Source organism: Tiliqua scincoides, chromosome 3 (assembly GCF_035046505.1).
Source record: "Tiliqua scincoides isolate rTilSci1 chromosome 3, rTilSci1.hap2, whole genome shotgun sequence".
Classification (NCBI taxonomy): Eukaryota; Metazoa; Chordata; class Lepidosauria; order Squamata; family Scincidae; genus Tiliqua; species Tiliqua scincoides.
The window spans coordinates 73687443-73713879 of NC_089823.1; the positions used below are offsets into that span (position 1 = coordinate 73687443).

General features: G+C 43.3%; 1 protein-coding gene across 1 annotated transcript in view; it reads right to left on the minus strand.

The window, feature by feature from the left end:
- IL1RAPL1 (interleukin 1 receptor accessory protein like 1) overlaps window positions 1–26437 on the minus strand; it is a 784296-nt gene that overhangs the window by 668729 nt on the left and 89130 nt on the right. Inside the window, exon 3 of the mRNA XM_066621736.1 lies at window positions 10844–10873. Coding sequence (XP_066477833.1) covers window positions 10844–10873 — 30 coding nt within the window. The remainder of the gene's footprint in view (window positions 1–10843; window positions 10874–26437) is intronic.

Genomic DNA, 26437 nt, shown 5'->3' on the forward strand with positions numbered 1-26437 from the left:
ATTAACTCGTAAGTCAACTAAAGCTTCCTTTGCCATCATTCTCACAGATGGCACTGCAAACCAGTTTGTGAATGAATCAGGTTCTGAGAGGAGGAATAGAGATCTTAAAGTTAGCAATGTGCAGAGAGCTGGACAAACAGAGCTGTGTTTGGATGATATGGAAACCCAGCAGGATCTCTAGGAAAAAAAGATGTGACACCTTTAACATCTCTGTGAAAGTAAAAAACATTCATTTGGAGTATTTCCTTCTGTCACAAATGTGTTAAAAGCACAGGACACCCAAAATAAAAATTTGGCAACCCTTTTGACAGCACTGTTTAGAAACAGTGCAAACAGTGAGTCAGACAATGCAAGAAATGTTGATTGATTAAGGATGAGTTAATATTGGATCTCCTATTTTCTAAGGTTATTTTTTTTCTTTTTACTTGATCACCTACCTAATTTTTGCCTAAACTGGTATGATGCTCTACAGGTGCTCTACAGTTTACTTACTGCTTGTCCCTAAAGTTAATATTTGAACATCATGCTTATACCTATGCTGCCGTGAGCATGGATCTTGGCAAGGGTGTTGTGGTGGTGGAGGTTGGCTGACCCTGTTCCTGTTGGATGCTGTTTGGACAGGTATTCATATTTTACATTTTAGCACCTGCACTCTAGCAGATCATTTCAGAACAATGGTGCTTGGAATGTGCCACTCTAAGAACCAAAAGCTGTTCAGAAATGTGCTCCATGCAAAATGCTTTTGTGGATCATCTGTGTAAGCTGACTGAGGACAGACCATTCCAACTCAGTGTTATGGGTGCTTTCCCCCTGGAGGTACAATAGACGCTGTCCGTTTTTCTGATAACTGTAAGAGTTGTGAGGGTGGGAAAGAGATGCACAGATGTTTTGCACCTAGTCGGTTTCTAGAATATCTGAGAGAGCTAGCAATGTAACTGAAAAGGCAACTGCTTAGGTGGGAGGAAAGCCTTTTACAGTAAGATAGAAATGTTACAATTATCTACGGGTTTAATTTCTGACGAGAATATTTTTCTTCTACTGTTGTGAAGAATTATTCCAAACTTTACTTATGTCTGATTATATCCGAGTTACTTTCTGTCACAAACAAACAAAAAATCAGTCACTGAACTCTTACACAAGCTAAGTAGAGAGGAAAAAAACAAAACAGAGGCTTAAGGATGAAAATCATCCTTCAGAATGAAAATCGGAATACAGCTATATTCTCAGTGTGCATTTCATCCACAACTAGTGCAACTAACCACACAAGCTGCACACAAATACCATAGATATTTTTTCATAACTGTGGCTTGCACTTTCCAAGAAAGTCTAGGCATACGTACTCCCAGAGCCAAAAATACACACAGGGCTGGCCCATTCATAAGTCTGACTGAGACCACCTCTGTCTGCCCACTGGCTTCTACTGCTCTACTTCCTTCCACTTCCTGGATTAAAAAAAGATAGAGGAGTGGTGCAGAAGAGCAGTGTATTCTTCCCATCATGGAAGTGGAAGGAGATGAGACTAGCACATCACCCAGTAAGGGGCAGGCAAGCATTTAGCAAACAGCCTCATCCCTGGAAGAAACAAGAACATCAAATGTGCATACATATTTATTTTTCTGAAAATTAAAAAAAAAATGTATCTGAGGCATTCCCGAGCATAATTAAAAGTGCAGGAAAAGACAACAAAAATTGCGCAGAACAAAAGTAATTAGTATCACAAAAGCATTTCTATTATTTCACATTTAGATGTTCAAAAGAAGAGAATTCTTCCTCCAATTAATTATGTGGACCTCTACCGCCTTTCATTTCCAGACAGAAAACCACCGCTGTGAACATATTTTTGGTCACAATCCTATTACTTGGATGTAAGCCCTATTAAAATCAGTAGATTAACAAACAATCATGTGAAGGATTGCACTATGACCAGCATCAAAAATCTTTGATTTTGATATAGCTTCAAAGTAAATATGATTTTACACCACAGCTACTACAGGTTGAGTCTTAATATCCATGAGGGTTCTGTTCCCAGAACTCATGTGGATGGCAAAAATTGAGTTAAAGCAAACAATGTCCCTTTGCTCAGTGATATAAAAACAGCCTTGTTGACCTTTGTAATGCATGACAGAAGCATCAGGCAGACAATCTCTCTCCAGGCACTTAGAAAGGCTTCACTCCAAGGCAGCGACCCCTCCCATCAAAGGGAGCCGCAGCAGAGAAAGAATGGATAAGGTGATAATCGCTTCCACTTAACATTCTTTCATGTGCTCAGGGGGAAGGGAGGGGTCGCTTGCATGGGAGTGAAGCTGTTCTAAGTGCCTGGAGAGAGAACGATTGATGGATTGTCTGCTGGCTTCCTTCTCCCACATTAACAATGCTATTGTTAAACGTCTTTTTTCCTTTAATTTAAAGGGCCCTTTTATAGGTTATACCTGGCTACTTTTTGTTGGTGCTGTATGCACCAGAGCAAGGTCATTCAAAATCATTTGATACTTCCAGGGGCTGCCTCTATACATATGATGTATGTAAAATATTTCAGTTCGTTATCATGGATAATAATGCTGACAAATAGTGTCTAATCCTTTTTAAAGCCACAGGAACTTCCAACATATTTCTTTTCCAAAAATAAATCGGGGGGGGGGGGAGCAGTTTGGATTGAGGTTTTAGCATGGGGATGGGGTGGTTTAACCCTTTGCTCCCTATTCCCTGCAGTTGCAAACCAAGAAGGAGAAAGCTTATATGCACAAAATGTTACAAATTGGAGGCACCAATCTTGCCTGATTTTACTTTTTTCTGTTTTGAATATGATTGCTTGAAACACATGCTCATATGACCCACAAAATGAATCTCTCCTGAGTGAATTAAGCAAATTCTTGGCATGATGAGCGAAGTCATCAGTTTGCATATCAGCTAATTCAAGTACCACATCTGAAATCCCTATAGATCTTGAAAAACTCAGATAAATGTCTAATGACTTTTGCTTAACAGCATACAAATAGGACAAGGAACTGTTTCATGAAGCCAGAAGAAGAGAAATATTATACCTGACAACTACAGACAGAGGGACACTTATTAGCAACAAGCAAAAGACAATCTCACTCGGAAACAACAAAGCAGCTTCCTGGGTGACCTTGGGCCAGTCACTATCTCTCAGCCTCACCTACCTCAGAGGGTTGTGAGGGCAAAAGGAAGGAAGGAATTATGTAAAGTACCCTGAGCTCCTTGGAGGAAGGGCAGTTTAGAAATGTGAATGAATAAATAAGAGATATATTTGTATTGTTTTAACAATATGACAGGAATAAACAGAGGACCACAGCAGTCACAGAGTGTGGCAACAATGCAACTCATTACTTCTCTCCTTCACATTCCACCTCCAGTAAACGTATGTATCAGACAATGTAGGAGAAAAGGGGGGGAGAGAAAAACTGCCTATGAAGTGTGATTTGTGAATCAGTCTGTGATGAGTGCTCAGTAAGAATGTAATATTCCATGCTGAGGTTTATTCATGTTTTAGGAACCCCCCCAACGTTGCAGTGCTCATAAGAGCTTTTCAAAATCCATTATATTCACTCTATCTCACACAAGATCAAAAGCCTGAATAATTGGAGAATGTGGTTTTATACAAGCTTGTTCATCAAGTGGGTTGATCCAACTTCTTTTACAGCTATTATTAGCCAAGCTTAAAAAAAAAAAAAAGCACAAATGTAGGCCGTCAGTATTAGGAAGACATTCACCCACAAATCCTAAAATCCCTTTACTATTTGAAATAGTTTTCTTCTTTTTTCTAAAATGAAAAAGAATAGATATCACAATATTGATTTACTGGCAATAACGAGATCCACCATTAAAGATAAGCATGAAAAAAATTGTACTAAACACAACAGAAAACCTGCACCGTCACTTTATTTCTGAAAATGATGTTGTGGAAACTTATACTAAAAAAGAAATGAAAATCCAAACAATGTACTTGTTGTTGTAGTAACCTTTATTGGCATATACATACATCAAAACATATGAGTAAAATTCAAATTTATATAAGATCAGAAGATGACTCCATAATCCATAAATGCATGTCACACACAGGAAAAATCCAATAGTCAATAGTGCCCCCATTAGCTGATCTCATACAGGGCTAAGCTTCCAGTCTCATTTCCCACGTACTTATGACTGTAGTGATAAAACAAGCGATGTTGATAAGAGTTTCTCCCTTCTCTACTGACAAAATTGCTTGTAGCACATATGCCTCTGCCCATCCCCGGAAGTGCGCTAGGATGGGCATAAGATGTTTCTGGCGTTGGGTCTTATGCAAGGGACAAAACAAAAGGATATGTTCAACTGACTCCACATAGGAGCCTTGTGGAAAGAGGTATCCCTTTAAACCGGCCCCATAGAAGGGCCGAAGGAAGGGCATTACATCTTGCCAGCACGAAGGCTCTTCTTAACTGCGGATTATACAGCTGGGATAAATAAAATGGCATCCTGCCTAACTGGACGGGCACATGAAAGTGCAATGGGGAGCAGGAGGTGTTGGCCAAACTCATTAGCTCTTGACATTCAATGTCCATGATTCTCTCCCTGACAACTCTATATGCTGCTGTTTGACACAACATACCCAGACACTCAATATCGAGACCAACTGATTTTAACTTGGTATGTAAAATGGTGATCCCACAAGGCAGGACCGAGTCTGATACCAATTGAAACATCAGACTGTCACTGACCACATTAAAAAAGATACCAAGCCAAAACTTTGCAAATCTTAGCCACGCCATTGTGTTCAACCTGATAAGACCTGTCTCAAGGCATAAAACGGAGTAAGGGACACATCTTGGCATGCCTAAATTTTTTCTAAGGAAAATAGATTGAATACGTTCTGTAGCTAGATTTGGTGCCTTGAACCAGACCGGAACATCATATAAAACTTGAGTAACAGTCTTGGCTTTAAAAACCTCCAGGGCTGCTGGAACATATCTGTTGCCCAGATTTTGATCTGTTGCCCATATCTGTTTTATGCATATAAAAGCAGTGGCACCTGAAGGTTGTCCAGCTTAGGACAATGGCTGTTAACATTCTCCAAGGCTGGAGCGAGGTCATTCATAAACAGGTTGAACAGTAGAGGTGCCAGGATGCAACCCTGTTTGACCCCTTTATTGGAGGTTTTTTTCTGGGACAAAGTCCCAAATTGGGGAAACCGCACCTTACAGGATGTGTTGGTGCACAGAGATCTGATTAGAAGCAGAAGTCTTTTATCTATCCCTAGTAAGGTAAGCTTGTTCCAAAGCAATCCTCTATCTATTGAATAACAATATACTTAATTATATGAACATATGGTTATGAGGCATAATGTTTTACATCACATAGAATTCAAAGAGAAAAGTACATGATTAACAGCCCAAGCCCATGCATGTCTACACAGAAGTAAGCCCATTGTGTTCAGTGAGACTTTCACATGAAAGGTGAATATAGGATTGCAGCCTTACAGCCCAATCCTATTCAGGGCCTCCCCTGGCAGAACCTGTGTTCTGCCATTGTGTGCTGTTGCAAAAGTGCCATAAAGCACTTTGCAACAGTGTTAGTAGCTGCATGCTAGCAGAGAGACCAGAGCCTTGCTAGTGGCCATTAGGAGGCATACTGGTCCAGATAAGTCCAGCGCAGAGGTGGGCGGTGTTTTGCATGATTGACAGAGAGACCACTGAAACCAACCTAAGTTTAAGGCTTTTATTGTGAGGAATGGAACCTGACCCAAATAACAACACCTTTGTTCCAAATTCCCTGATTGAGTGACGACCTGAGGCAGGCACTAGGCAGGCAGGAGGCAGCAGGACTTGAGGCAAAGGCTGGCTGGTTGCTCCCTGGCTCTCCCAGGGGCTCCTTGCTGCAGCTCTCTCTCTCCTCAGTTCCTCCTTTGGCTTGGTCTCCTCAGCTCTAAGGTTTCAGCTCTGCTGCTGCCTGGTGATCTTTCTTCCTCTGCAGATTTTGCTCTCCAAGGCTCCTCACAGCAGCTCTTCCCTGGTGGTCTTATCTGCTCTCTGCTTGTGCAGCCCCTTTTATAGGCCTCTGCACACAGCAGCCTCTACCTTCCCTCTACTGGTACTACAGCCTCCTCTCCTGCAGCAGTTTTCCCTCAGGTCCTCCTCAGACTGAGCCCAAGTTTTACACATAACAGCGGGGAGGGGTGAAACTGACAGGTGATGGAACAGGCCTGGGAGGAGGGCAGGATCGTCAGTGCCAGTGCGTGCCATACCCAAACCCCCTTCCCAGGCCTGATCAGCCTGCACAAATCAATAAGGACCTGTGCCAGGGATATCATTGGCTTAGGTCTGAATTGACCTGTTGCAGCTGCTGGGGTTTGCCCTGGGCAAGCAGACAAATGTGCCCTTATCCTGAGGAAGCCTTCTGCAGCCAAGTATCCCTTTCAGGATGGGGCAGCCCATGCTGGTGCGACAGCATTACTGCATGGAAATTTAGTTAGGATTGGGCTGTTAATCTCTTTTATGGAAATGAGTGGAACCTAACAATGCTAACATTGACTAATTAGCGACAATTACTCTTAATGAGGACCACGAGGTACTTAAGGCAGTTTAAATACATTTAGCAGTTTTTAGAAAGCGGTTCCTTGAGCAGAGAGCTTTTTCTCTAGTGTGCGCCCAATCGTGTGCAACCTATATGAACTGGTTTCACTGCTCAGTATGCATGCAAATATGCAGTTACAGCACCAGCATGCTATACACAACTGCAGGGATGATATCAGCAGGGAGTTGTCTACATAATGCTGATTTTGGCAGACTTGAAATATGAGGCCATATTATTATTATTATTAAACTGTCAACATTCACAAGAGCAGAGGAGATTTGACTCAACAGCAGTACGCAATGGGATAGGATTCCCACTGATCCCAATGCAAACTACATGCTGGAATGTTAACTGCATGTAGCAGGCTGGAAACATTTGTCGGCGGCATGAAGGAAATGTGCATGCAGCATGCTGAGGAGAATTGGGGGATCATTTCAAGTACTTTTTGGTTAGTACACACTAACCAAATGTGTGCCAACCCTGTGTGCCAACCCTGCCTATTGCCACTCCAATTTCCATTCTTCTTCATCCACAAGGATTCAGATTAGAAACTCAGAGAAGCTTTGAACTCAGATCCCAATGGGCAATACCAATTGAAATCTGCAGCTTGCTCAAAAGTATTTTTATTCAAGCTGATAAGGGCAATTCACTCTATTTAAATGACTCATGCACTAGCTTCTCCATGAGTCACTAGGAGCTCAGTCCTATCCTCTCCACACAACCCTGCTGATGCAGCAACGCCAAAACCACGTGCCCTAAGGGAAAAGGAGATTTAAATCCCCTTACCCGATGTAAGCCTCCTGCTCTGCAATGGGTCTCCTCAGGCTTGCACAAGCTCTGTGGCTGGAGCAAGCCTGAGGAGAGAAAGTGAGCGGAAAGGCTGCAATATCAGGGGATAGGATCCGGTGTGTGCCATTGCTGCAGGATCCTCCTGCAGCCTCCTTGGCCCTACTCATGCCCCTCCCCACCCAGTTTCACCCCCTCCCTGCCACTGCCTTACTGCTCTGGCAGGCACGATGAAGTCTGGCGACAAGTTCTTGCAGCAGCACTCCCAAAATGTCCACCCACAGAGTGCTTTGTACTCCTTTGGCTGCCATTTTTGCAACAGTGGAACTCTGCTCCACTGTTGCAAAGCACTACAGCCAGCAGCCCAGTCCAGCATAGGATTGGGCTGCAAGTACACCAGCAAACTGCCTCCCTACACATGATAACACAAGTCTAAGAAGTGTTATAGATTGCCAAAGGAACTATAACAGCTACACTGAACTCTGATCCAATCTAGGCAAGGTTATTAACATTATTATTCCATCCTCATGATTCAAAGAGTATAAGGGTAAGCCTACTAATGCCAAGGGAGAGACTAAAAGCCTTTTGTGAAGGGATATATATCTAAACACGTAACCTCAAGGCAGCTAAAACGAAGATGAAGGTGAAGGCTTTCTAAAGATAAGATGGCACAAAATAGAATGTGGCGGAAAGCACTTTCACTTAATCTGCCCTAACTAGATAGACTTGACTTTAAAAGGGAGAATAAAGTAATTCTGTCTTTCCAAAAATTCATAAGCCACAGACCTCAACTGTCAGTGCAATTGTCCTCAGAGTATATAATTAAAGATGGATACCATCACTGGAGGGCTTAAATCACAGCTGGACATTAGGGACAAAAGAAGGAAAAGGTCACAACGTGCATAAATATGCCATGAATATTTACATGTTTATCCTGCTAAGCAAAGAGGAAATATTTTGGGCCATAAATTACTATGTTATTTGTAGAAAAAAAAAAGTAAACAATTTTTAAAAGGATTTTTTAAAGCAACCCCAGCACATTTCTGCTTGTAAAATTGCTTCCTGTGCTGTCCAAAGCAGCCTCTATCATCTATCAGGTCACAAAGACAAATGCAATCAGGATTTCTGGAAGTCAGAGTTGAAGGTCCAAACTGCACATGATGCTGACTCTCAGGTCATTGGTTCCCATGCCCCCCCTTTACAAAATGTAAAAGTTTCCAGCTGAAAATCATCATGCTGCTATTGTTTTCCATAAGGGGAAAATAGAAAGGAACTTGTCCCTTTTTCCATATAAGCTGAAAAACAGCTGGTGGTGGGTCCCAAGGAAGTTTCTGGGCAGGGAAGGGAGTTGGTGTGAGGTGGATCTCAGAGACAACAGCATGTGCCAGGATCCTACACCTGCTCTTTCCCACTCCATTACACTCCTCAGTTCTGCACCAGCAAAATGGCTAGCACAGATAGGAGGAGACCCACTATGGCAGCAAAGGCTTGCCCCAAAGAAACTTTTATTCCCTTACCTGGAGGCAGCCTCAGGTACTCCCACCCCCACCCCCTGGATGCAGCAAGTGCTGCACTGGCATGGCTGCATCGGGGGACTGAGAGGGACGGGACTGAGTTGTGAATCTCTTGAAGTGTTCCCTCTGATATGTCCATATGCTACCACCTTCCAGCCAGGTGTGCGCTCTTTGCCTATCTGCAGCTGCAGCTAAATGCTTAGACAGCAGCTTTGTGGAATGGCTGGTGTAATTCTAGACCTGATTCCCCATATTCTTTTGTCCCTGCCATAGGTGCTTTGGCCAGTCATGCAAAAGGTGACTACTTTGCTAGTTAGGGGCAGTTCCTTGGCTGGGTGCAAGCCCATCTTGTCTGGCTTCCAGCTTGTGTCTTTGTGCAGCGAATTACCAGCATGCTGCTTTGCTGGAGTGTTGTTGAGGGTTCCATTGTGTCTCATCCCAGTCTCTCTCTCTCTCTCTCTCTCTCTCTCTCTCTCTCACACACACACACACACACACACACACACACACAGTATAAGGGCACCTTCCAGTTAATGAAAGTTTCTACAAGGACTCAAACCCTTGTCATGGAGAGACTTCTGTGTTTGTTTCACATGGCTGCTCTCTTCGAAAAAAGTTGTCTTTATACTCTTGCTCTGCTTTGCTCAAAATTGTATTACTTGGGTGTGTGTGTGTTTGTATGAGTGGGAAGAGGGGTTTTAAACTCATGACTACAGGAACTTTTAGCGTTTTTTTTGCTTTTGCCCATTTGCTGCTGATGACACTGTAACTTCTGTAGGACGCAGAGGTGCTATGGCATCTTTTTGTTGTATAGAGTGTGTGCATAGGGTACTTAGGGCATCTTCCTATAGCTGAGGATGGTGACTGTTTGCTGTGTTTCTCATTCTTTGTTGCCATGTTTCTCATTCCTTTAATCAGGAAGTGAGGTGTCCCCTCCTGTTTCAGTTCCTTAAAATATGATGATAAATACCAAAGCAATTTTTATCACTTTACATTGAAAAGCATACACAAAAACAGACATTACCCAGCAGAACCCTACCCGCTGTGTACTTTCCATCTCAAGTTCAAAGAAAGGGTGTTTACCAGCAGGTGTCTGCTGCCAGAGAGCGAAATAATATTCTCATTACCATCAGGACAGGGAGTATCTCTTACCCAGCAATTTTTTAAAAGAATGTTTTTAGTTAAATATCTGATTTTTTTTTCTATTTAAATGTGTCAAAAGATCATTTTCATCCTCCACATCCAAGCATTTATCTTTTCTAATGAGATAGCACAGTATACATTTTCACACACCCAAACAATCTTTGGCTTTAAAACAGAGGCATAACATAGTTCATTAATTTTGCTTTATGTACTAGCAAAATTCCCATCTTTATGATTGTTGGGTGAGGAAATATCATTGCTCTCACACAATGACTATACCCTGGCCCAAATGTGTGTAAGTGCTGCACACATACACAAAAACCCCCCTTGGGTTACTGTCATGAAGGCTAAGAACCACAGCGCTAAAACAGCAGAAACGGAAGATTCATCCCACAAGACGTCTATGGCTAAATACAGTATAAAGCTTTACACAATCAGACTACCTCTCCAAAAACAATATATGAATTATACTATGGATCTACTTGCAATTCCGTTTTTCTCCTCTCTGAAGTACTTTTATTCTTACACATGACGAGAAAACAGCAAATCCAGCTAAATGAGCTTTGAGATTAAAGGACAAAATCCTGCTCTTTTTCCTTTCCTCAATATATGCTTTCTTTGTTCTTATTGCTAACTTCCCTATAATTTACTGTTTCTCATTTTACTTTTATGAAAACTGCTCCTTGAGAGTCACATAAAATGAATGCTCCCACTGCTTTCATTTTTTTTTTCCTGAGGAGGAAGGTTTAATAAGAGGTGTTTATCTGAATGTAATTTTCTTTGCATTTGGTGAAGATATTTATCTTTTCCTTTACTTTAATGGAGAACACATAGTCAGAATCAAAGGAAAGATTTGCATCCTCTGGGGAGGAAAAAAAAAAGAAACTTTTAGGGAAATGCAGTGGCATCACTAGGATTCACGTCACCCGGTGCAGGAGGCCAGTGCGTCACCCCATGCAGTGGCCAGGGCAACATCCCAGGTGGTGGGCGTGGTGATGTACCATTGCCCCGTCCCCACTGGTTTTCTGGCTGTACCTTTTGATAGAACACAGATGTTTCAATGTGGATTGTTTCATTGCATTCTGCATGAAATTGCACATTGATTGATATATAACATGATGGTATTATTCCTCCAAACTCTGATTTTAGCGATTTTGAAAACTTGTAGAGTCTCATACACACACACAACCCCGTCAACTTACTAACAACTTATTGCAGCAGTTCTCAAACTTTTAGCACCCACTTTTTAGAATGACTTTTTAGAATTGGAAGTGATGTCATAGCCAGAAGTGACATCATCAAGCAAATTAAAATAAATAATTATAAATAATTAAATTAAAATAAAATAAATAATTAAATAAGGGGAAGCCAGTCCTGTTCCACCAAGTGAGTTTTCTCTGTATTCCACCTGCAATTACACCCCCCCCCCAAAAGAATCAGTGAGATCTTCAGCCCTCCCCAGTGCACAGTTTAAAGTCCTTCTATTTCAAGCACAAAGAACCACCTGGCTTTACAAGTCTGAGAGCCCAATCCTATGCCTGTCTACTCAGAAGTAAGTCCCAACAGAGTCTATTGGGCTTACTCCCCGGAAAGTGGGGATAGGAGTCCAGCCTCAGAGCCCAATTCTATGCATGTCTACTCAGAAGTAAGTCCCATTAGAGTCAGTTGGGCTTACTCCCAGGAAAGTGTGGGTAGGATTGGGCTGTGAGGGAAACTGTGCAAAATAGAAAACTTTCCCCTTACCAGTTCAAGCCTCTTTGTTGGTCCTTTCTGGTGGGGGGGGGGAGGCTGCCTTCTGGGGTTTTTGTTGCACTCTAGTTCCATCGGATCGGGTCCATTCTGGTGTCCTCACATTCTTTGCCTGGCCTGACCACCAGCCAAGGCACCTCTGCCTATTTGCGAGTAAACGCTACGTGAGGCTGCTTCGCTTCCCATAGGGCTCCATACACTCGCAGCTGGGGGTGGAAGGGACCTCCTCCACAGGTGTTTTTGGGGCTGCATTCATTGGATCAGGACCATTCTGACATTTGAGTCCTCTCAGTCTGCCCTTTTGAATGGAGCAAAGCAAGGTCACCTACTCACGAGTAAACACAGCCACATGGTTTCACTTGCTTTCCATAGGGGTGAATAGGGACCTCCTTCTTGGGTGTTTTTTGGGGGCTGCATTTAATGGATTGGGATGATTCTGGTGTCGTTGGAGTCCTCTCAGCCAGCCCTTTCCGACGGACTATGGCAAGTACGCCTACTCGCGAGTAAACGCACGATACGGCTCACTTTCTCTTTCCATAGGGCTCCATGCATTTTTCCTTCTGGTTTTTTGGCCATAACGTTTGAAGGAAAGGAGCTATCTCAACGGGTTTTTTTGCCTTGCGTTCCGCTGGTCATTCCGCATCCAATGGTGTATGGCATGACATGGTAGCTCATAAAGGCACGATTTTAGCACATCACCCCCAGGGCGTGTCACCCGGTGTGGCCCGCAACCCCCTAGCGACGCCACTGAGTAAGGGTGGCTTACTTTTTAAGCATTTACTTCTAAAGGTTCCTTCTCAAATTGTATTTTACAGGCCTACTTGTTAAATATTTAACATGTATGTGTAAAATGTGCATCCATTTCAGAGCGCGATACCAGTTTCCCGAGACTGAAGAATGCCAATGATGATTTAAAATGTCCACATGACAATCATTTATTTGCAGCCATGTGAATTATGGTGGTGGTGTCCTTTGCAGAACCTGGAACTGACTGAAGTTGGAACTTTTGAAAACAAAACTATGCAGAGAATAATAATGGCATTTAGTAATTGTATAACATTTTTCGAGTGTGCAATGCACTTCACATCAAGAATCTTGATGCAATCTTTAAATGCCCCTTTGAGATGCATAGTGCTATTCCCATATTGCAGCTCGGAGATGATGAGAGGGAGTGACTTGCCACATAGCAAAGGCAAGATTCAAAGTGGGAAGTCCATATTTGCAGCTCAGTTTCCGACAACAACAATAAACCAGCTGTCAAACTTCTAGGGTGTGCACTGAGAATATGAGACAGACATATTCACCTTATTCCAGCAGTGTAGCTGCTCCGCCAGCATGAGCTGATGCAAATTGTAAAGCACATTTCGACAACACAGAAAATAGTAGTGCTATCGGGAAGGCCTCTATTGTCCCACCTGCAGGCCTCAACAAGTGCTGGAGCAGATTAGCTCTGCACTGGGCAGCAGAGGGGTGGAGGGAGGGAAGAAAGGCATGTAACAGGGTGGGGCAGGGAGGGGAGATGACCACTTCCAGGAAAGTGGCAGGATCAGTGGCTCTGGTATATACAGTATTCTATCCCCAGGCAAGATCAGCTGACATAGATCCACTCGGACTTGTGCTAGTGATTTAGCAGGTGCTATGGCTTTGCTTTAGCTTTCCACAGGCAAGGGGACAAACGTCTACTTACCTTGAGGAAATCTCCAGCCTGCAAAATTCCCCCACCTGATACAGCGCAAGTTGCACTGCACCACTGCATCAGTGCAGGAGAATTTTGTTAGGATTGGGCTGCAAAATAGTCATTTATCTTCAAACACTTCTTTATTATGCTTGTGCTACACTATCTTGCGTTCTAAATATATGGCATTGCAGTCTACTCTAGATGAATCAGAGCTTACTCCATTTACACTGACTATAAAGTAACTCAGAGCAAATTCTAGTTCCTCATTGCTTAACTGAAGCGTTATTGTTTTGCAATCACCATGCAATTTTCATCTTAAGATAACACGTTTTGCTCTCTGGCACAATTAAAACAAGTGGGTTTTTCCCTTTGGGGAATTCACTAAAGCAATTTTATTGTTGCATTCAATCCCGCTGCCATACATACCACACTCATAAAATGAACTCACTGTCATTTGCAACCCACACAATTTCCTAAGTTCATCAGAAAGACATTTTAGGGTTGATTTAATGGCCCCCTCCCCAACAAAAAAGAAAAATTACAGGAAGTTTTATTCTTTGCAGACTTATCTTTTTTCTTTGGATATCAGATGTGCCGATGAAAAGAAAGGTATCCCCATAGAAATACAAGATATAATTTCTGGCTAACATTTAGCAATAGTTCAAAACTTTATTATGTAGATAGAAATATATGCACAAAGGGGAAATACACACACACATACCAAGGTAAAAAAATAAATAAATAAATTAGTATACTATGCACATGCAATAATTTAACACATTGATTAATCCGTGACCAATGGAGAAAAACTAAGATATCCCATGCATAATTGCTTGGAAGGGTGTACTCGGACCTGCGCTAGTTAAATAGCTGGCATAGGTGTGTGTGGACCTGTGCTGCAAGATTGGGTTCAGAAAGGGTTCAGCCACTGCTGCCGCCAAACCTACTCCCTTCTCAGGCTCAATGCACCCACCCCATCTCTGTCTCCACCCCATTCTACTCTCCTGCACCCTTCTTGCCTCCCCCACAGCCTTATTTTGAGATTGGCACTGTATATATATAAGTGAAGATGTCCCTAGACTTAGCTATGTCTTCCAAAATATTATCTGTACAAAAGAACTTTATCACATTTCTCTTGGTTCAAATCTCATTGTGGTAAATACTGCAGATAGAAAGTGGGAAATTCAAGGAACTCTATCAAATGCTGACAGCTATGGGATGTTCAACCATGTCAAGGGGGGCGTACGTAGTAAAAGGGAAGTGAAGCAGGCTGACTACAGAGTATGCTCTTTATAGCCTTTATCAACCTATTATTGTCATAACGGACAATGAAGTACAGCTTACCAAATGACATCTTAATGTCTTTTTAGACTTCAGATTAGATTTTTTATTATGCTAGTAATATAGTTAAGTTGTGTTTTATATAAATTTATAGATCATTAGCTAACTAATTCCATCTAATGTGAAACATGGTAATTTAGCTCTCATTAATGGCAGTTAATTCTGCGTTATTTAAAAGGTGATCATTTCATTCTACTTAATTTTAGTGTAGGGATAAAGAGCACCATAACTTTAATTATGGCAATGTAAACAATTTAAATAATCAGAAGAAAATGACATACTTTCCCAGTGAATGACAGGAGCACATCAGCATCAAAATGATTATTACCCAGCACATTTAAACTCTCAAATAATTCAATAAATTAGGGCTATATTTGCCTTTTAATTTTATTATATGATCATGTAATGTTTGGTCTGAAAAAATAAAGCTAATAATAATAATGTTGACATGTTTACCTCGAAAGCAATTTCCTAATACATTTTCTTATTTAAAAATCATTGGCGATACATAACATGAGTTATACAAGCACAGTGTGGCTATGAATATCATGGATGGCATTCAAACAGGTTGCAGACACGAGCAATAAAAGACATACAGCACAACGCTATCACATGGTTTCTTTTTGTAACCAGAAAACATTTCAAACAAAACAGCCTAATTGTAGACAATATACTGGCCTATAAAAGATACTGCAAAATGATAAAGACTAAGGGCCCAATTCAGAGCCTGTGCACGCCAGCTTATTACCGCAAACGTGCTGTAAGGCATGTTTGCAAGCTTTACCGTGGGCCCAGCATCAGAACTAGCCCAGTGTAAGCTCAGCTCTGCTGCGGAGCCCATGTTCCACCACCAGGCAGTTGTCTAGACCACCTGGCAGTGAAGAAGTGAGTGGGAGTGTTGGGGGGAGGCAGGGAGGAGGTATTCTGGGGCAGGGGGAGGCGGGGAAGGCTGGGAGAGGGTGGGGAGGAGGCATGATTGGGGAGGGAGTGGGCTCTGCTCCACCAGGTCTTGAGCCCTGTTTCGGACCATGCAGTCCAACATGGGACTCTCCAATTTTATGGCAGCTCCAGAGCTGCCATAGAATCGAGTAGCCCCATTGTGAGGCTGCTTCCCTTACCAGGGGGAAGGGGATGAAAGTCCCCTTCCCCTGAGGAACTGCTGCAGGCTGCCTGGGGTGCCCTGGATGCCACAGCAACCATTTTGCTGGGGCAGCCCTGCATGCCGAGCAGCTTAGGATTGGGCTGTAAAGAGCTCTATAAAGAAGCCCACATTTTCTATAGCAGGGGTGCTCAACACGTCGATCCCGATCTACCGGTCAATCGCAAGGCAAAATGAGTTGATCGCGGAGCCCTTAGTCTACTCTAGTCTATAGACTAAGGGCTCCGCAATTGACTCATTTTGCCTTTAGCTGCTAAAGGGTTGGGCTTGACTTTGCAGGACAGTCCTCACTAATCGATTGCGGGGCAGCAGGCAGGCTGCAGATTTCTGCCCGCATCACCAGCTCAGGCTCTTGCGATGGCTCAGCTTCAGGCCCGCTTCTTCACCGATGACACAAGGTACGTGTGGGAAGGAGCCTGGCTGGGGCTGCAGTGCTAGCCACTTACACGGGAGTAAGCCCTGTTGGCTCTAATGGGGCTTTCTTCTGAGTAGACATGCCTAGGATGGGGCTCTGAGACTGCAAGCTTGTCCACACTTTCCTGGGAGGAAGCCCCACTGGCTCTAACGGGCTTACTTCTGAGTAGACATGCATAGGATGGGGCTCTGGCTACGTGGAACTAAAACTGAGCCACATATTCAATTCAGTCGCAATGGAACTGCAAGGTTGTTTTGTACCATCACTTCACACTTCCCTGGAGGTGAATCCTTTGAACACAGATTTACTTCTGAGTAAACATGCAGAAAACTGTACTGTTAATCGCTTTTCCCCCCCTATAACTTTTTCTTTGTATTCCCCTGTGCATCTGTTTGCTAAATGCAGATACTTTATGCATCTGATAAAATGGGCTTTGGAGCCCAATCCCATGCATGTCTACTCAGAAGTACATCTCATTATAATCAATGGGACTTGCTCCCAGGAAAGTATGGATAGGATTGCAGCCCTACAACACAGTCCTATGCTTGTTCTACCCTGAATTAAATTCCATTATAGGCAAAGGTGCTTACTCCCAGGTAAATGTGCATAGGATCAATCCTATGCCTGTCTACTCAGAAGTAAGTCCCATTATAGTCAATGGTTCTTACACCCAGGTAACTGTAGTGGAGCTAAACAAGGGTTGGGCTTGACTTTGCAGGGAAGGCTCGGAGCAGAACTTCAGTTGTGCCTTGGAGAACCTGAGGAGCGTCTCCAGAAGGGCTCGGGAGCAGCCCGGGACTGTCTGGAGGAGTTGCTTGGGGCCACTCAGAAGTGCTGCTGATGCAGGGTGGTGGCAGCCTCCGGCTGGGGAAGTTCAGCAGCAATTGAGAGATGCAGGTGCCCAAGGCTGCGGTCCTCTCCTCACTTACCCGGGAGTAAGCCCCATTGACTAGCATGGGACTTACTTCTGAGGAGACAGGCTTAGGCTTGGGCACGCAAGCTGCAATCCTCTCCACACTTACCCGGGAGTAAGCCCCATTGACTAGCATGGAGCTTGCTTCTGAGGGGACATGCAAAAGATTGGGCTCTAAAGCAGGGGTGCTCAAACTTTCAACTTTAGGGATGCTGGAAGTGTATAGAAGAGAGAATTTCAGCAGGTGCAACTTGTCATCCCACAGATGACAAGCTGCACCTGCTGAAATTCTCTCCTACACAATTTTAAAGGTCCAGGATCCCTAAAGTTGAAAGTTTGAGCACCCCTGCTCTAAAGCTCCTATCCACACTTACTAGAGAGTAGTCCCCATTAACTAGCATGAGACTTACTTCTGAGTAGACACCATAGGGTTGGGCTCTGAGGTTGCAATTCTGTCCACATTTACACAGGAGTAAGCCCCACTGACTATAATGGGATTTAAAAAAAACTCTGGTAGATCTCCGGGCCTTGCTGGGTTTCAAAGTAGCTCTCAAGCCAAAAAAGTGTGAGCACCCCTGCTCTATAGGCTTCATAATGGCCGTTTCAGGCTGAAAAAGTCGCAAGTGGAGCTTTTATGCATTTTAAGGCATTCTGAGGCCTGGGAGGGTTTAAAGGGGGCAAAACCATGGATTTCATTACCCACAGTTTTTGACATCCGCAGGGGTCTGAAAATGGATCCCTTGCAAATACTGAGGCCCCAACTGTAGTAGCTGGCACCAGATGACACAGCCTTCTATGCCTCATGTATTTTAACTCTATATTATTTTATCATTTTAATATTTAAAAAAATTTAAATCCTACCTGAAATTTGAACTGATATTTAATCAAAACTTTTACCTTATTTGGGTGAAATCTTTCATTTTTATTCTGCTGGTAAAAACTTTTATGAATTCTCCAAATAAATCCATTAAAATAATTGTGATGGGTTTTACTTTTTAAATTAGCAGCTCACCAAATCTACAATGAATAAGATATTAGAGCAGTATATTAGGAACTATAGTATCAGACAGTTTAGTACATGCCTCACATTACTAAATATCTACCTTTAAACGTTCCTAAGGAATATGTGAACTGTAATTATACAGTACTTAAATTCTAGATTCATCAACTGTTTCTCCTACAGCAGGTCTCGAGTGTGTAATTAATTTTTGTTTAGTAATCATGGCTGGATGCCCACTAATTAGATTAAAACAAATTTCTTAGACTATGATATATTATGGAGTTGTGCTGAATTTTTTTCCATTCTAGCCCAGATTTATCTCTCCTATATTGGATAACCACAACAGCGTGTTAACAATTTATCAGAATCTACTGGACTCACATTTTTCAACATTATGGAAAAGAAAGGCTAAGATATATGTTATAATTTAAAAAAAAAAATTCACAATGAGCTTGCAATAAAGAAAATAAATTTGTTGCTTGAAAGATTTTGGTACCTGGATGGCATAACTCTCTGCATGATTGCAAGAGTATATGAACTAAAAAGTTGACATTTACACTAAAGCAAGGCAAAACATGCAAGTCAGGTAGGCAAGCACAGAACTAGTAAATATAAGATATGCATCAGATATAATTAGGAAAGGGTTATAATTCAGTGATAGAGCATACGCGCTGAGTGCACAAGCTCTCCATCATCTCCAGATGAAAGGAGATATAACTGCCAGTGGGAAAGATCTCTGTTCGAAACTTAAAGAGCTGCTGCCAATCAACACAGATAGTTCAGGGTAAAGTGAATCAATTGTCTGAATCAGCATAAGGCAGTTTCCCAAGTGCTTCTGCAATACATTCTGAGGTGCGCCGGGGTTGAGGGAGGGTTTGTAGGCCTCAGTGTGATCCAGAAGTAACTTCTGGGAGCTCCAGGCACCACCCTACAGCCAGTTTGCCACACTTAGAGCCCAATCCTGGGCTCCATGCTGCAGCTCCCTGTCGCTGCAGACTGTCGCAAACGTGCCGTAAGGCATGTTTGCGAGCCTCACCATGCTAGCCCAGCACCGTGCTAGCCTCTGCGGCTCAGCGGTCTCATGGACTGCCGAGCCACAGCACAGTAAGCAGGGATGGGGCGGGGAGGAGGTGTTCCGGGAAGGGGGGAGGCCGGCAGGGGGTGGAGAGAGGGCTGAGGGAGGTGTGACGGGGAGGCGGGGTGGGGAACGGTGGGAGGCATGCTGGGGGGAGGGAGAGAGGTGGGTCCACGGAGCTCCGCTCTGCAGGATTCAGGGCATTCATGGAGGGCTCAGCGCCCTATACAAATACCTTTACCCACTGCAGGGCTGCTTACCTTACCAGGAGCAGGGGACAGAAGTCCCCTTCTCCTGAGGCGCCTCCCGCGGTAGCCCAGGGCGCGCAGGATCTGTTGGCATCCGTTCTCTGTTCCACCAAGGCTGGGTGCCCCAGGCAGCTCAGGATTGGGCTGCCCGGTAAGGAATCTGTTTTTCAAACTTAATAAAAAATTTTTAAAAAAATGTAACACTATTTTTTTAGTGTCCAGTGCAACCAGGAAGTGGCTTTCGGGAGTGCCAGAGACTGTCCTCTGTCAAATCTGCAGATGCCAAAACTGCAGATGATGAGGGATGATGATTAGTTCTTTCCAACTAAAATTGTTAGGCCACTGCTGACAGAATGTATGTTACATGTTATGGTGTAGGGGGTCAACCAGATGGCCCCACAGAGGTAAGTACAAATCTTTTTTACTTACCTCTCCATAGTTTCTGGGCTCCTGTGGGTTTCCTCAGACCTACACCACATCTTTTGCTGACGAGCGTTCTAGGAGACTCCTGGGAGCCGGTCTGACAGAATTTTGTTGTGTGCTGCTGAGATCCTCCCTATCCAACCCCGAACTGCTCCTGGCTTGGCCAGTTCCCCAGTTCTTCATGACCTAGGCTGAAATCCTAGGCATACCTACCTGATTACCACTGAACACAGTGGGACTGACTTCTGAGTAAACATGCATAGGATTGTGTTGTTAATACCTTGCTCCTAAGTGGATAGCTAACTGAGTTTCTAACAGGAAAAAAAGAAAAAAAATGTTTAGAGAATTCAATTTTTGAATCTATTTATTTGTAGAACTAGCAAAAGGTTTTTACTAGAGAACAAAAGCAAAAACATCTATTCCTAATTAAGCTAAAATGTTTGGTTTAAAATATCAATTAAAATCCTAAGGAGGTCTTTTCTTTACATTTTGTAGTTTGATAAACTACACTGAATTAAAATTACATTGAATTATTATTATTTTATTTCTTTTGTCATCATGCAAGAGAGTTGCATGACCCTGTATCTACAGAAATGCTTACCAATGGCACATTAATTCATTCCGTAGTGAATTATGTGGCTGCTCTTGCTCCCATCACAAATGTGGGAATTTTCAGCCTCAACAAAAATATCACTGTGCATAAAATAATGTATCCACACAAAGTCCCAGCCCAAATTGAAGTGGCACCCAAAGAGATATCCCTATTTTCCATTCCCTTTTTTAAATATGCATCCCAGCCTCTCTCCACTAAGGCTGCTTTGCACACACACCTGTTTCTTCAAATCAGTGTGCAAAGAAGCCTTGATGGAGGTAGGTTGGATGATGTTTACTGGATGATGCTCCATCTGGCCTATTTTGAAGAAGGCAGGCAAGGAAGCAGCGTAACTCCAGAGCATCACATTCTCCTTACTTCCTCTCCTTCTTCCTGGCCCACCTGCTTTCCCAAAACCTGTCTCTAGCTTGCTCTCTCCATTTGTCCTTTCCGAAGAAGAAACCAGGCAGGGAAGAAGATAGCAGTGGTGGAATTATACTGGAAGGGAAAGTGGTTGGGACAGGGTGGTAGCAGCCCTTTCCTTTTTCCTCCAGACTCACCACCAGAATTACTTCCTTGCAGGAGCGATTCAGGAGGAAATGTTCCATTATTCCTGCTCCAATCCTTCTCCTCCTTACTCTTAACAAGGGAGAAAATGTTCAGAGCACAGAGTGAAGTAGCTGAGGAGGCAGTGGGCTGAGGGAGAAAGTGGTTGGGCACAGAATGAGAAGCACCCCCAACAGTTTACTGCTTCCCAGCTTCTTCACATGACCTCATGGGTGAACAATCCTATCCAAAAGGTATTGAATATGGATCGGAAAGGATCATGTGGCAAAGCTACTGCTGTTTGAGTAGTACTGGCCTAGTCTAGATAATTTTTTCTTTCTTGAATCAAAATGAGCAGTAATTTTTTTGTTTTGTTTTACCTGATTGCTCCCCTTAGATGTTCTTCATGACCCAGAATACTTTTTCCACTGTGTGGTAGTCACTTTTTCAAAAATATGGAGCTCCCAGAACTTCAATAAACCATAACTGCTTAGGCACAAGGTACAAACATAAGGTACAAAGCAGTTGTTAATGACATATTAGAGTCATTGTGTATTGACTGGAGTATTGTGTCCAGTTCTGGTCGCCGCATCTCAAAAAAGACATAGTGGAAATGGAAAAGGTGCTAAAGAGAGCGACTAAGATGATTACGGGGCTGGGGCACCTTCCTTATGAGGAAAGGCTATGGCGTTTGGGCCTCTTCAGCCTAGAAAAGAGACGCCTGAGGGGGGACATGATTGAGACATACAAAATTATGCAGGGGATGGACAGAGTGGATAGGGAGATGCTCTTTACACTCTCACATAACACCAGAACTAGGGGACATCCACTAAAATTGAGTGTTGGGAGAGTTAGAACAGACAAAAGAAAATATTTCTTTACGTGTGATTGGTCTGTGGAACTCTTTGCCACAGGATATGGTGATGGCGACTGGCCTGGACGCCTTTAAAAGGGCATTGGACAAGTTTCTGGAGGAAAAATCCATTACGGGGTACAAGCCATGATGTGTATGCGCAACCTCCTGATTTTAGAAATGGGTTATGTCAGAATGCCAGATGCAAGGGAAGGCACCAGGATGAGGTCTCTTGTTATCTGGGGTGCTCCCTGGGGCATTTGGTGGGCCGCTGTGAGATACAGGAAGCTGGACTAGATGGGCCTATGGCCTGATCCAGTGAGGCTGTTCTTATGTTCTTATGACATAATAACTTCAAGCTCTATTTGTATAAAGGCATGGAAATTTTCAGCATCAGGCAATTAATTAAAAGACTGCTTAAGATTACATAAAATACAAAATTAATTGTAGCATGCCTACTGATGCAGAAGTTTTAAAATTACTAAAACTTCACTTGCACTTACTAAATCCCACACTACTAATCTGATCTACACACACACACACACACACACACACACACACACACACACACCACTGCAACAGATACATGACAAAAAGCATCTCCAAAAATCTGGGTATTAGATGTTTTATAGCTCAATCCTAAACCAACTACTGCCAGCAGGTCGGGTGCACACACTGGATCCTGGTGCCAGTGGACAGGCCTGCACTGGCCTGCAGATGCTAGTCACAGACCAGCACCCGATGGAGCAGGTGCTCTGCAGGACGGTGGAGGGACAGGACAACGGCAGAATGAAGGCAGGGAGGTGATGTAGGTGGTGAAGTCCCAAAAAGGATTGAGCTGTAAAATTACTGCACCTTAATTGACACCACATCAGAAATAATGTGCTTATTGTCAAGGATGGCCTACCAATGAATTTCAGCAAAACAGCAGTCTCAGGTATACTGATGCAGGTAGTGCCCCTGAGCAGTATATTTTACCAAAATGAAGCAATAGATATTTACTTAAAACCGCAACATTCCAGCAACATAAATAGCAAATCTATAAATGCACTTCCACATATTACAATGAATGATACGAGTAACAAACTTTTCATAGTTTGTTGTACTGTACTAAAGAGAACTGAAAGGCTGAGGAGTATATTTCAGGGAGCCTGGAAGACAGATGCCCAAACTGCTCATTCCTTTTTGTACATTGCACCAGAACTACAACCCTAAATGTAATGGGCAAATTAGGGTTGACTTCTTGATGCCAGAAATAACATGCTAAATGCTGCGCCAATGATGTGCCAGCCTCTGCTCCTCCCACTCTGTAATGTTCTAGCCCAGCACATTTCCTCTCTCTTCTCCTCTTCCTTTCCCAATCCAGGGAATGGAAGGAGCAAGACTGGTAGAGGCAAGTAGATAAACATCACCAACCTGCTACCTGAGGTGACCATTTCAGATGGCTTAATTGATGGGTTCACCCTTGGCCAAACCTCTCAATCGATGGAGAGAGAGAGAATCCTACACAGTTCTGGACCTTCTTTTCTTCAAAGGGTCAACACAACCAAAGTAACTTCTCTAAGAAGTGCAATCCTAACTAGGTCTACTCAGAAGTAAGTCCTATTTTGTTCAATGGGGCTTACTCTCAGGAAAGTGTGGTTAGGATTGCAGCCTAAGGGCACAATCCTAACCCCTTATGCTTTCCAGCACTGAATGCATGGAACAATGCAGCTCCAAGGTAAGGGAACAAATATTCCCTTACTTTGAGGAGGCTTCCGTGAGTGACACCCAACTGAAGGATGCAGCACATGTCCCATTGGCACCGCTATGCCAGTGCTGGAAAGCACTGACATAAGGGGTTAGGACTGCGCCCTAAGTGGAATAGAAAACAGGGGGACACCAACATCTGCAGATCCAGTATTCACGGATTCAGTTATCTACAGATCGGGTCCAGGCCCTCAAGCACTTCCCTGGAGAGGCCAAAGAGCTGGCTTCTGGTTTCACAGAGAAACCGGAAGTAACGTTTTAATACTTATAAGGCATTAGGAGGTCCAAGGAAGCTATCGCTTCCCCAGATGCCCACGGCCTCTGCTTAGCTCAGAAGCCACTCTGGTGGCGAGGGGAGTACAGCTCCTCTCACCTCTGGAGGGGAGGGCCCCTGAACCATGGGGATGGGTGTTCATTCCATTCTGGGACACCTGCAGTTAAGAGGTCATGCCTAGATTTTGTTTCGGCACATGGTAGCTGGAGCTGTTTTAGCTACTGTATATACTTGTGTATACGTCAAAAATTATGCTTAAAAATTAACTCTGAAAACCTGGGTTGACTTATACATGGGTTGATGCAGTAAATGAAGCTTCTAAGAGCAGCTGCCTGGTGAGCTGGGAGTGGAACTGGGCTGAGAAGTAGGAATAATTTTACTTATCAGTAACTATTCAGTGGCAGCAACAACAAAAAAAAGACAACCATTTTAGATTTGTCACCAAACAGGAAGAGAAGTGATAGTCTGACTCAGCGATTTTCAACCTTTTTCATCTCATGGCACACTGACAAGGCCACTAAAATTGTCAAGGCACACCATCAGGTTTTTTACAACTGACAAGGCACACAATGCTGCCAGTGAGGGGCTCACATCCCCATTGGCTCTACTAATAAATGAACTTCCCCCAAATTCCAGTGGCACACCCGTGGACCACTCACGGCACACCAGTGTGACATGGCACAGTGGTTGAAAATGGCTCGTCTGACTTATAGTCTGCCTGAAGGTTGCTGCTATGGAAGTGCAGCACTGTACTCCTCACAAAGCCCACAACTCCCAAAATCACTTTCATCTCTCTTCCTGTTTGGAAAAGAAGGTAAAATGGCTGTTTTTTTCTTCTTTTTGGCTTTTTTTTTACTGTCATTTTCAAATAATTTCACACACCCATAAGTTTTACCCCCTCCCCCAACTTATCCAAGAGACATAGAAAATTCCATGATTTTTGGCTCAAAACCTGCCCTCAACTTATCTGTGTGTTTGACTTATAGGTGGGTGTCTGAGGTGCATTTGATTTCTATCCCTGAAAGTGACTTGTGGTATATAGTGATGTACATATCTAGTGTGATAAGGTGTGTGACTTGAGTCCTGATTTCAACATGAAGCCCAACCCAAGATTGATAAAGTATCACCCTGTTTCTATTTAATGAGAGTCTTACAGTGCAATCCTATCTTGTTTTGGAATAGGCAGGCCAGGAGACCTGCACTGTATCCAGTGCTAGATTGGGGCCAGATGTGGTGCAGGCAGAGGCAAGGGAAAACTCTTCCCTTTACCCCTGGGTAAGCCACCACAGCCCCAATGGATCTCCTCAGACTTGTGTCACCTCTGGAGGTGGCATAAGTCCAAGGAGAGTGGAGTGGCTTGAAACTGCTTCACGCTGCTCAGGAAACAGGGTTGGGATCCAGCATAACAGCCGGGTCTCAGCCCAGCCTCTCACTTCCTGCCTGCCCACTCCCTGGACCGCCCTCTGCTCCCCCTGCCCTGGATCACCTGCCTCCTCCCCACCCACCCCAGATCCCAGCTTTGGCTGAGCTTGTCCGATGCAACCCCCCCTTCTTAAGTCGACGCTAAGGCTCAGTGCAGCCTCTCCGGGCCAGCGTGCATCCCTGCACCAGCCCAGCCGACTCCTGAGGAGGCGCAAACATGCTTTATGGCACATTTGCGACCCTCCTAGCCAGGACGGCCTAACCGTAGGTTAGGATTGCGCCCTTAGGCCACAATCCTATTCCACTTTATTCAGTGAGACTTACTTCTGACTAAACCTGCACCGGATTCTTCTGTTTCCTACAGTTGTTATGGCGATGAGTAAACAGTTTGTGTAGCACTTTGCCAACTCAGAAATAATATTTAAATGATTAATAGTTTTAACTTTTGCTGTATGTGTTGTGAATCTCCAGCTTCAATAACCCATGAAGTTGTAGATTCCATTTAATTAGTGGGTTCCAGAATCTAGTTTATATAGATTTACCCCCTTATGATTTACACCACTGGAGGTGAAAACTCCAGTAGAAATCTCATGGGACAGCATACTTGTCTCAGTGCTAATAGACAAACATAATAAGGGAATAAATCATATCTATTAAATGACAGGATCTGGACTTCATGGGCTAGATCAGAAAGGCTTTCTTTTTCTGTGTAATGCAAGTTCTTAAGGATTCCAGGTTAATTAACTGAAAAGTGAAAAAGGGAAATCAGAAGACATTGTCAAGGTTTCTTGTTATGGAAAAGGAGATACATAGTTCATACAGTCTTCATTATATCAAACCTAACTACTATAGAAATAAGTAGTATATCCAACAACAAAAAAACCCCTGAATAATGCAATATATTAACACAGGCTTTTTTTATCAAACAAACTGACCACTAATCATAAATCAACGTGTTAGAACGAAATTTGCACCTTAGCAACATAA